At 40.9% G+C, this 12,183-nt stretch overlaps 1 protein-coding gene across 1 annotated transcript; it reads left to right on the top strand.

The window, feature by feature from the left end:
- Positions 1-2,843: 2,843 nt before the first annotated feature.
- On the top strand, positions 2,844-6,044 carry has1 (hyaluronan synthase 1). The gene is made up of 4 exons (XM_084556696.1): positions 2,844-3,589; positions 3,679-3,904; positions 4,018-4,150; positions 4,266-6,044. Exons 1-4 carry the CDS (start codon positions 2,894-2,896, stop codon positions 4,942-4,944), a joined length of 1,734 nt encoding a protein of 577 aa, XP_084412822.1. The 5' UTR covers positions 2,844-2,893; the 3' UTR covers positions 4,945-6,044.
- Positions 6,045-12,183: the final 6,139 nt, after the last annotated feature.

Here is a 12,183-nt window from a genome sequence, read left to right as displayed (position 1 = left end):
CAAACAGGGCCTCCAACTGCTAATCAAACGGCATCAGGTGCACGTGTGGAAATGCTCCATCAGAAGATCCCAAAATGATTGATTGTGGGTGCTTGGGTGTGGCGCAGAACAGATGTGTGAGTCACCAGGCATTTGCTTGACCAACACATAAAGAACGAACCATAATGAGGTTTCTGAGGGCTTGTAGCATGCACAAAAAATAGCTCTCATTGCTATACAGCATGCTCGAAGCATGATCTTGGACAAGATGTAGATCCTGGTAACACAGATGTCCGTGTTTTGAATCCTTTGGAATTCCACAAACCATGTTTGCGAGCTACTTAGAGTTTAGGGCAGGCTGGTTAAAGCCGTCTTATCCTTCTGCAGTGAGCTTTAGAGTTCATGCTCTTGAAGTGGCCACATTACCAGTGCAGCTTGGCCCTCAGTGACTATAATGATTAGCCAGACATACGATAGTGGAAACCAGCCGTTTAGCCGCAACCTCCTCGTACAAATTGAGACGTAAACAGGACACAGAAGCAAAGAAGAAGTTTTTCATAGCAAAAAAAATAAAAATAAATATTGTGGAAGACGAATCAATATTGACAAAACCCGAACACGTCGCTACACTCACTGAACAAAACACGACTCACTGTAAAGCGCACGAATGAAAACAAAAACAGATCTCATGGAAAATAATCACACACAGGAACAAATACAGTGAATCAAGTCAGTCCACCATCCCTACACACACATGACATCAGCTCCCCGGTGGCTTCTATTTGGGTCTGACATGAAACGCGTTGACGGGTCAGGCCAGCTCCAGTGGCTAAGGGTGTGGACCTTTCGTGAGCGGTCAACAGATTTGCCTGCGAAATGACTCTCCAGGGATGTAATCATGGTTAAGTTAGGACGGTGGCAGCCGCACAGCGAACCATATAAGAGAGCTCTTTTTCCTCTTAAGTACGGTGCAGGCACTAGAAAACAGACATTATTTCATTTCCCTCCAAGACACCAGCTTGGAGTCCTCCCCCATTTGCTTTAAAAAGTCTCCACTTTCACTTTTCTACCCCTCTAATTTTTTTATTTTTTTCCCCACATGCAGTTTCACACCCGAGCCAGCAGAGGGCAACATCCAACTAGTGAACAAGCTGGATGTAACTCACTGTGGGCAATTATCTCTGAAGGACGAGACGTTTTCTTCTCTGGCAATCCACACTAACTCCAGGAAGTTACACATGAATTAACTTATTCTCACTTAAGTTCAGGCAGAAGACGTAAGAATAACTTTTTGGCTTTCTATTTCTCTTTTTTATAAAGTTGTTATCCCCGTTTTTCTCTCTTCATCTCAGTTCTCAATCCTACTTTGCCCATACTTTTCTCTTTTCTTTGCCCCCTCCCATCAATTGATTGATAGCCAATCAGCTGATCAAGAGCAGACAGGCAGACAATCTGGATCACAAACAAGCAAGCAAACAAACAAATTAATGAAAGAATAACGGAGTGAGTGACCGGATGAATGAATGAATTAAACCCCTGATGGTCTTCACACATATGTTTGAGGGTCCCACCCAAACGTTTGGGAAATTCATTCGTTGCAGCGGCACAATGGTTTGTCGGAGGTCACAGACGAAACATCTCCATGGCAAAGATGAAGAAACAAATCAACCCCACGCACAACTCTATCCTCAGACAGGGACCTCCGCCTCCCTCCTGAGTCAGGCTGAGTCAGCGGGGGCGCGCATAAAACAGCGCGCACATGGCTCCATCTCCAGTCCAACTTAATCCAGTAGTAAAAGCCAACCAACTTCACACCGGCTCCCCGACAAGAGCAACTCCGAGTGGATGTCTCGCAACTTTAAAGCCTGGAGGGAAACTTGACATCAGGTAGGCTTAAAATAAATGACTTTCTACTGATTTATCCGCATGCCTGCTCCTGTTTCACTGAGCAATTGCTTCACTGTGTAAGTGAATTTAAATCCCTAGGATCACATTTAAACAAAAACAAAACGCTTCCAGTTATTTGACTTGAAAAATACGAAATTGGAAATAAATAAATAAATAAATTTAAAAAAATCTCGGTTCTCCAAAAAGGTAAGACTGATAAGATGCACATCAAATTGATTTTTATTCTTTCAGTTATTTATCGTGTTGTTTGGCTATTTATTAATAAGAGCAGTTATTCAAACACACGTGTTAACTGTTACTCGTTTCTGTGTGTTTGTGATGTTTCAGTTCAGATTGTAGCAAAGCCTCAATTTCATTGTTTATTCATAGCACATAGCCTACAGGAAAAAATAAAATATTAGTTTTAATTCTTCAGTTTATTTGACTACCTAAATAAAACTGACATAAGCAGATCAAATGTAATGACTCAAAGTTAAAGATTAATTATTTAAACAGACTAGTTCATCTTTTGGCTCTACAGTATATCACCTGCACTGGTCTAGGTGGGCGTCCTTGTCGGCGGCACACGTTCTTTAACAGCCTCAGTTTCCAGGATCTTAAAGACAATACTGGAGCTCGTAGCATCTGCAAGTTGTATTATTTTCCAAGTTTGAGCTTGTTAACTTACAAACTGTCGACATAAAACGACTGATTCCACGCAACACCCTTTTCCCCAGACTTGAGTCTGTGTACGTTTTTAGTATGACCTCATGCAGTGAGACTCCATCCTTTAAGTGTTTACAAGCCATAGGCCTAGTGAAAGCAAAAGTTGTGTGTCTGAAATGAGCTGAGCTAATTTTACACGGGAACGTTTGTATCTTTGTCTTTTTACATTGCGTAGATCTTCTGTCAGAATGCTGTTTTTTCGATGCGGCACCCGTAAAAGACTTTTAGTCGCACATGCATCCTGTCTTTACGAGCTGAACACCAACATGTGGTGTCTTTGTGTCCTTTAGGTAAAGAAACAATGGAGCTGAAACGTTTATTGAAGAAGCTGGGAACAATAGTCCGCATCATCCTCACGTTCCTCTTCGCCCTGCTGGTCTTGGGCGTGATGGTGTGGGCCTACGGTCAGGGCTTCCAGCTGGTGACTTCCGTGTATGGAATCGTCTCCTTTGGCTTTTACGGACTCCTTCTCTCGGTCCACCTCTTGGTCCAGAGTCTCTTCGCTTTCATTGAGCACAAGCGAATGAAAGCTCGCACAGCCCCGTGCACCTACACCAAAACAATTGGCTTCACTATATCGGCTTACCAGGAGGACCCTGACTATCTCAGAGAGTGTCTCAACTCCATTAAGGCCCTTAAGTATCCCCCCGAGCTGCTGCGAATCATCATGGTGGTGGACGGGAACTCAGATGACGACCGATACATGATGGAGATGTTCAGAGAGGTGTTTGCGGATGAGGATCCCGGCTGTTATGTTTGGAAGAACAACTATCATACGTGGGACCCCACCCAGGTCCAGAAAGATGCGGAAATGGGTGCAGAAATGGGCCCAGGAGGGGATGCTGATCATGTGATAGGAGAGGATCCGCAGAGAAAAGTAGTAGAGCACCTGATCCGGAGCAAGAGGTGTGTGTGCATCATGCAGAAGTGGGGAGGGAAGCGGGAGGTGATGTACACAGCATTCAAAGCCCTCGGATCATCGGTTGATTATATACAGGTATCTACTTTTTTACGCTCAAACATGTTCACGAAATATGTTCTTTTTATGTTTTGCACTTCCAGTAACACGTCTTTCTCTTTCCTCAGGTGTGTGACTCAGACACTAAGCTGGACACTTTGGCCACCGTGGAGCTGTGTAAGGTTTTGGAGAGCAACCCTAAGTATGGCGCTGTGGGAGGAGACGTGATGATCCTGAACCTCAAAGACTCATACATCAGCTTCATGAGCAGCCTTCGTTACTGGATGGCTTTTAACATAGAAAGGTCCTGCCAGTCCTTCTTCAACTGTGTGTCCTGCATAAGTGGACCTTTGGGTAAGAGCAAAGACTAATTTACTTTTTTTTTTTTCTGTGAAAGAAGCAGTAGGAGAAAAGTGTTGTGTTGTAACATTTCACAGCTAACGTTTCTTTTCAATTTCTCCTTTAAGGTCTGTACAGGAACGACATCCTTCAGCAGTTTTTGGAGTCTTGGTACAACCAGATGTTTTTAGGAACTCACTGCACATTTGGTGACGACAGGCATCTCACCAACCGCATGCTGAGCATGGGCTACGCCACAAAGTACGCTCCATCTTTATTATTATTATGCACATAAATGACATAGGACACAATAGGTGATGTCACAAAGTCAAATAGGAAATGTTTTAATATGTGGTTTTTCTATCATCTACTCTAGGTACACAGCACTCTCAAAATGCTACACCGAGACTCCTGCTCAGTTCCTTCGCTGGCTCAACCAGCAGACTCGCTGGACGAAGTCTTACTTTCGGGAGTGGCTCTACAACGCCATGTGGTGGCACAAGCACCATCTCTGGATGACCTACGAGTCCATCGTCTCGGGCATTTTCCCCTTCTTTGTCACTGCCACAATCATCCAGCTGTTTTGGACGGGCTCGCTGTGGGACGTCCTCTGGATCCTGTGCTGCATCCAGCTCATCGGGCTGGCGAAGGCGGCTTACGCGTGCCTTCTGCGGAGGGACATGGGGATGGTGTTCATGTCGCTCTACTCGACCCTGTACATGACCAGCTTGCTGCCTGCTAAGTACTTTGCCATTCTCACGATGAACAAAAGCAGTTGGGGAACGTCAGGCAGGCGTAAGATCGTAGGTAACTACATCCCCCTCCTTCCCCTGTCGGTGTGGGCTGCCATTTTATTAAGCGGGTTCGGTTACACAATCTATAGAGAGAGTCAGCTGGACTGGTCGACTCCAGCTAAGTTGCTTGAGACCAGATTCCTTATCTTTGGTTGTGTGGCCTACACGTGCTATTGGTTGCTCATGATATTCCTCTACTGGGTGTGGTTCCGCAGGTTATGTAGGAAACGAACCGGAAGTTACAATGTTTCAAGTGTGTAGGTCTGGAGGGGTAAGATAATTTATTTGAATTCAACCATTTATCAAGTTGATAAATATTTATTTTGTCTCACGTTACTGAGGGACAGGGGTGTTTCGTGCAGCTGCTAAACAACAAACTCAACAAAGGGGAATAAGTATTGTAATATTGAATACGTCCATACACTCCGAACCAGGATGGTCACTAATATATAGGAACAAACGTTTAAACTGATATGAGGATGGTGTTGCACATTTAAAAGAAACTGTACTGTGGGCTTTTGTAGTCCACGCACTTCTCAGGTTTCTCTTTGTGAGATGACGACTGAAGAGATGGCCCATCAGATATTTATTAATGGCATCAAAAGAAGACTTCTATTTAAAAGTAATGTTGTTTTAAGATATGTGGGCAAGGAATATTTTCAAAAGCTCGTAGAATGTATTTTTGTCTTCAGATATGTCCACGTGTACGTGTACTGTGTGTAGATTACTTTAACAACACAAAGATTTTTAACTTAAACGTGCGTCACTGTGCCAGTTTGGTCGACTTCACCGCTGTTGGTGTTTTTGCACTGGATCATGATTGACACTTTGCGCAGCATTACTTGAACATATAGAAACCTGCAGTTAGAATATGGAGCAGTGAGAAACGGAAAAAGGTTTATATTTGAGAAAACTGAACCAAAGTATGAAGTCACTTACTGCAACATGAGACGAAGGGGACATTAAATATGGCATTTTACATAGTTGCTGTGTGTCTAATATTGATATGTGAAGTATCTGAGATGCACTTTGTTTTTTTATATATATCACAGAGAAAATGGAAAACATGGATGTTTTATATGTATGTTCTTTTCTAAGCAATACATTTGTTGCGCAGGCTGGAAATGTTATGAAAATGTGAAAAGTTTGTTGAAAATGTGCCCAAATAAAATATTTTTCTAACAGGAACATTTCTGTTTTGCTTGGATCAAAATCACATTGTAACAGAAAATATTAGAAAAGTTGACATGGTAAATCAGTGTGATCATGAAGAGGTGCTTAGCGATACTAAAAAAAATAATAAGTAATAAATACTAAGATATAAAATTATGCTTCATGCTACTCATAAGCATCTAAAACATGAAGTTATTTTAATTGATGAAACAGAAAGAAAAATCATATTCGTCGGACACCAATAGGGCCGTCATTGTAAATAATCTCATAAAAAATCGTGGACGCTAAATAAAATGATCAGATGAGATATTTGTGGTTGTGGTAAAGTGGTTGTGGCCGCTGTGGAGAGTCAGATTTGCAGGAAACAGAAAGAAAGAAAAAGCATTTTTTTTTTTTCACAGCTTGAAAACTTCAAATTCATTCAACAGAAGAGTTGTTTCTTCAAACAACTCTTCATTTCAAGCCTCTTGGTCATACTGGCATCCAGACCAGTTCTGTTTCCTGCTGTCCAGTTTCTGCCTCTCCCAGAAACTCCTCATGTCAACTGATGTTTACCACATGTGGGGCAAACGTGCAGAATGAAACGATCGGATTGAACAGTTACATGGTCATTAGACACTTTCAACGAACTGGATTATCAACAAGCTTATATCACCCCTCTCAAACTGACTGTAAATTCCTTCGGATCAGACCAGACTGGAGAGTCAGTTCTGACCTAGGAGGTTACATGAGGCATTTGTAAATGGAAAACTAATCTTAATGTAAACACAGAAATTGAGTATAATATCATTCTTTCCTTTACTGAATGCTTTCCCAAGATGATGAATCACTAGAATAGCAAGCAGACAAGATAGCACTATCCCTAGTGCCTGAGAATCATCTACCAGTGAAATTAGACTGTGCAGCACTGAGATGTAATTTTAAAAAACTTACCTTTTATAAAGAATTTACAAATGACTAAAATGCATTCATTCATTCATTCATCTTCTGTAACCGCTTGTCCTGTGAAGGGTCGCTGGAGCCTATCCCAGCTGTCATCAGGCGAGAGAAGGGGTACACCCTGGACAGGTCGCCAGTCTAACACAGAGACAGACAACCATTCACACTCACACCTGTGGCCAGTTTAGAATCACCAATGAACCTAACGAGCATGTCTTTGGACAGTGGGAGGAAGCTGAAGTACCCGGAGAGAACCCACGCAGACACAGGGAGAACATGCAAACTCCACACAGAAAGGCTGCATATAAATAATCGGTGTTTGTAAAATATCTCAAGAAAAATCTCAATTCTTCGGCTTGAGTTTAGGTCCATTCTGTTAGACCCGATGTTTTTATAGTGTTTACAAGTAAAAATAAAATGAGTAAAGACAGTTTCACAGTTATAGTGCTGGGTGGGAAAGCAGGATTTTAATCATCTTCAAGTGAATTTTTTGACATTAGGAGGACCTGTGAGCTCTGTTTTATTTGGAAATATTTGTATATAGGGTGAAGCTTTTCCTTCATAGCTTTTTAGAGAGCAGTAAAAGTGCAGAGGGAGTGACTCTTTGCAATGCCAGGAAAAAAATTGTGGACCTGCTTGGTTGTTGTTAAGATGAGGAGCAACACTGCATCAAACCTACAGACAATCAATAAACAGGGACATCTTTATGATCTGTACAAACGTCATAAACAAGGTCTTTCTGGTTGTGTAAACATTAAAGTGGCTCTTCATTATACAGATTAGCCTCAAAAGAGCATTAATGCACAAGTCAAGTGCACCTGCCTATTTTGATTGTAGGTGTGGGCGAGGAGGAATTATCAGTGGAAAGGTTTTGTTAATAAGTACAGCTATATGGAATTGCTACTTAAAATGTGAATGAAATGAACAATGGGACGAAATGAGCTTGAATGGGCTCTCTTATATAAAACTGTCGGCACTGTTTCTGTTGCCAAGTGGTATTTTAATGCAGGATGCTGTATTTCTTCTCAAAAGGACCCAAAAGATTGGCCTAACAATAAACGTAATGGAGATTATAATGTACTTATATGACCTTCCGTGCACAAAGTGTAGCTCAAAATGCTTTACAAATTTAGAAAGAACAAATATATATGCACATTTATAAAAAGAAAAGGAAACTATGAGGTTGAAGTAAGAGAAGAGAATAAGTGGTTGATCTTAAGCTGCTTAGTAATGGTGTGCCTCTTCTAATTAAAAGGGAGAGACTTTCAGTTTTAAGAATAAATAAGAACTTTTGTTTACTCATAATGAGCTACTAAAAGTCTTTTAACACAAAATATAATTAAATATCATCTGTATATCACTGGTAAGAGATAACTTTAAAAACACTTAATATATTAAGCTCAAACAGAACAGGACCCAGGACAGAACCTTGAGGTACACCAAAGTGTTTCACATGAGGACGAGGAGAAGAAGGAGTTTACTGACAGCAATGAAAAACATCCCATCAGAGAGACATGATCAGAGAGGTGGGAGGAGAAGTATACGCAGTTCTGTGAGACAAGAGTGTTGGTGTCTAGAATAAAACCTACAATAAATAACGGGATGGGACTGTGTTGTGTGGCCTATGCTGTAGAAGATCACATTTCACAGATGTTGCCTTTAAATACATGTTTGAGGCAATGATTTTGCAGCTGTACATCATGACTAGATAACCACAACACCACTGGGAGATCAGGAAACACTTCTGCCAGTGAGTCACTAATGGTGTTTCAAACAGCTAGAATATTTTCTCACATGATGAATTTCCTTATCAGCGGTGTTGCTCACTAGATTACGCGAAGTTATCCCACGTTTGGGCTCTCATGGCAACATCCAGCCAGAGTGAACTTCAGAGCCCTGAGGTTATTTACTACATGAAACAAGCTTCTGCACAGTTAGGATTTTAATTAGTCAGGAAGAGAGGGTGTGGGGGGTGTGGGGGTGTGGGGGTGGGGGGCTTGGGATCAAACCAATGGTGTGACGAAGCCAAACATCACTTCCCTCTGAGTCTGTTTTCAATTAGCTTGTCCTCCCCCACCCTGTCTGGGCCTCCCCTCTCTGACATCAGCTGGCGCACATGTTGGGGCGCACGCTTGGTCTTTTACGAATGGGAAGCAGAAATGTTGTGTCATCTTACTCACCAAACTTTATCAGTCTAACTGCATGTGATAAGCTTTACCACCAATCTGCAGTAGTTATGAAAGCCATAGTGATGACTGTGATGCCGCACTGATGACGTAAAGAAAAGTGATATGTGGGAAAAATTAACACGACAGAAAGTGTTGCGGTAGATACAAAGAGATCAGTACTATATGAGAGATAATGATACAGTGGTCACATGTTCTACACAACAAGACAATAAACACAACAGATTTTTCCACTTTGCTTGTTGGTGTGGCTTGTGGTTGCCATTACTGATCCTCTATTTTCCACATTAAATTTATGATCTACATTTAATTTTCTTTCTGCTCCAGCGAAGAAAGAAAGGAAGAAAGGAATCCAAAAAGAGCAGGGATGAGAGAATGGGCATATATATAATAAGAATGGGCAACTGTGTTGGATCATTTTGTTATTTTTGGCAGACAATGGTTGGACAGATTAAACCAAGGGTGTTCCCCAAGCCACTTTCTGCTTTCAGCCTTCAGCTTTCAGCTGCAGCACAAACAGTCATACTGGCGGGGCCACCATCATTTACTGGAAACTGCGCAAAAACACATAGTTTGAAGCAGCATACCGAGAGTCACTAATCAGAGGCCACTACTTTCCCCAAACTTTTTGACATCACCGGAGCAGAAAGTGATCAAAAGGCTTTTTAACTCACTCAGTGTTGATGTCGTCAAAGCCGTTTTCTTAACGTCACAACAACCATTCAAGATTCTTTGTTGTAATTATGTTGTGACTTCATCAAAACTGCGTCATTACATTTTATTCCATTTCATTGAGGAGAAATGATAAAGCTGGCCCCGTTTGGGACAAATATTTAAGCCGTTTTCAAAACCTGTGAATTTACTGAAACAGACTGTTAAACCATACTGAGTCAGTGTGACTGTGAAAATGGTACGATGGTGTTGTTTTTCTCATCTAAATCAGGTCATTTCTGCTTGAGATACTTATGCATGAAAACTACAATACTCTACACATACTCTAACACAATATGTCTGTGAAGGTTCTCAGTCATCCAGGTCATACTGGCAGGCTGTAGGACTTGTTTTGCCTCTGAACTGAAGAAGCTACTTGGATGGGTGGCGAAACCCATCCAAGTAGCTTCAAGAAACCTTTTTTTTCAAGAAGAGAGACTTTTTATACATTAAACTTTCATTATAGTAGCTTATTCACATTTTTACAATTGCTTTTAAATTAAGATAAAATGCAAATGAAGAGACTACTGGTGCTTTCTAGTATTATTATGGGTGTCCAACGCTGTACACCTAAATTAAATCCTTTATCAATTATAGGCTAACTAAAGGAATTACAGCAATTATGAAGAGACAAAAAATCCAAAGCAAAAGAAAGATGTATGACTCTGTCAGCACTGACACCTGCAAATGTTTTTTGACATGGTCCCATACAGATGCTTATGGCGCCATGGCCTCTGTGTTGCCTGTTACTGTTACGCAATGAGAGAATTGTGAAAAAGACTCAGACACGCGCGTAACGCTAGGCAAACATGACTAATAAAATCCAGAGTAGAACGCAAAAAAATAAGTCAGATACCATTTCACATGCATATAGCTTACATTTCCGCCTGTCATCGTGCTTCACAGGTTGCTTTGGTAACTGAGCAACCCAGAGGAAAAAATACAAGCAATCTGCCAATTAAAAGAAAAACCCAGTGTTGAGTCATGTCTGACTATATTTAGATACTCCACGAGAGGTTTAAAAGGCTCACAGAACTCGCTCTGTCCTCATATTGTGTTTTCTCCACCAAGAAGAAACATTAGTTCACAGAGAATTACTACGGAGGTTCAGCAGAAATCTCTTTATGTTTATTTTTTTTTTCAATTTGTGCCAGTTTACTTGCTCACAGGTTCCAATAATGTTAGACTGTCATAGTCGTCATCTAGCTTGCATTTAAGAGAAAACAGTCAGTGTAAAATTCACTACTTTTTTCTCCCAATTTCTATTATCAATGCTAATCCAAAGAAGAAGGAGAAGATACAAACCTATGTTTGTCTCTATTTCAAGTGTGATATCTATTCAGAGCGCACTGGTATACTGGGTTGCCTCCCGTCGTCTGTGGCACGGCAAAAGCTTTGTCTACTTGGCTTAGGAATGTTTTCAAGTACAGCACACAACATGCAGTATAATCAATCCAAAGTTTCAGTGTAGTAACAGGGTATTAACACACTATGTACTACTACATACTTGTAAAGGGAGCAAGACGTGAAGTTTACTTGATGAACAATGGTTGAACAGTCATAACTCTACGAGAAAAATGTGGGAACACATTATATTTGTGCTTTAATTACTTTAAATTGAAACTAAAGCAGTGGTGCATCTTGAGGGGCCACAGTGGTACACCAAAACACACCAATGTATGTGTAGTACTGTATTAGCACAAAAACGTGTAGTCAAGAACTAAACATGGATAAGTTTTGACCATTATCCAACACAATTGTATCTTATGTGCATTATTCTACATTTTGGCAAAGTTATATTTCATCCTATCAAGACTTTCAAAGTGTATGAGGCCAATGGCATCAAAATATCCTCTTGTTTTGACCCCCAGGCTGCTCTACTAGAATGATGTTTAGTATTTCATCCTTTATTGTCAGATATAAGGCTTTATAGGAGAAATTTATCTCAGCCGAAGCAAGGAGAACATTAAGCATTAAGTTTGAATAAAATTACAGAAAGTCACAACCACAAACCTAATTCCCATCCAATACCGAAAACTATGGCAACGTTTCCCTTCAAGACTTACAGATAGATACAATAACTGTGAAACAGAAACTTCACATTATACTTCACAAAGGAATAAAGAAACCTAATGTAACTTTGTTTCTGTTTCGACATGAGGCCGGTAACAACATGCAAAAGAGACCATGAACAGGTGTGGTGATCTAAACTCAGCTTTTTAACATGCATTTGTATTTTTAAAGCATATTTTTACTTAAATGTAATTACTCTGAGGCCTCTAACTTTTAAGCGGATGCTGAAAGTGTGCTGCTTGACTCAGATTCAGATAAGGCCTTGGCTGTTTTGTTTGACTTTTCATCACATGAATTAGCCGCTGAAAGCTTTGGTCTGTGTAACTTTTATCAGACGCGACCCCCCTGCCTCCCTAACAATGGGTGCTATGAGGGTTTCCAGCAAACCGCAGGTATTGATGTGATGCCCAGGAGAACG

The sequence above is a fragment of the Chelon labrosus genome (assembly GCF_963514085.1).
Source record: "Chelon labrosus genome assembly, chromosome: 12".
Classification (NCBI taxonomy): domain Eukaryota; kingdom Metazoa; phylum Chordata; class Actinopteri; order Mugiliformes; family Mugilidae; genus Chelon; species Chelon labrosus.
The sequence above is the reverse complement of the archived record's forward strand: the minus strand, read 5'-3'. Positions and strand labels throughout refer to the sequence as shown.

Coding starts and splice junctions, on each gene's coding strand:
- has1 (XM_084556696.1), top strand. CDS start 2,894: ATGGAGCTGAAACGTTTATTGAAGAAGCTGGGAACAATAGTCCGCATC. Junction 3,590..3,678: donor CATCGGTTGATTATATACAG/GTATCTACTTTT, acceptor CTCTTTCCTCAG/GTGTGTGACTCAGACACTAA. Junction 3,905..4,017: donor CTGCATAAGTGGACCTTTGG/GTAAGAGCAAAG, acceptor TTCTCCTTTAAG/GTCTGTACAGGAACGACATC.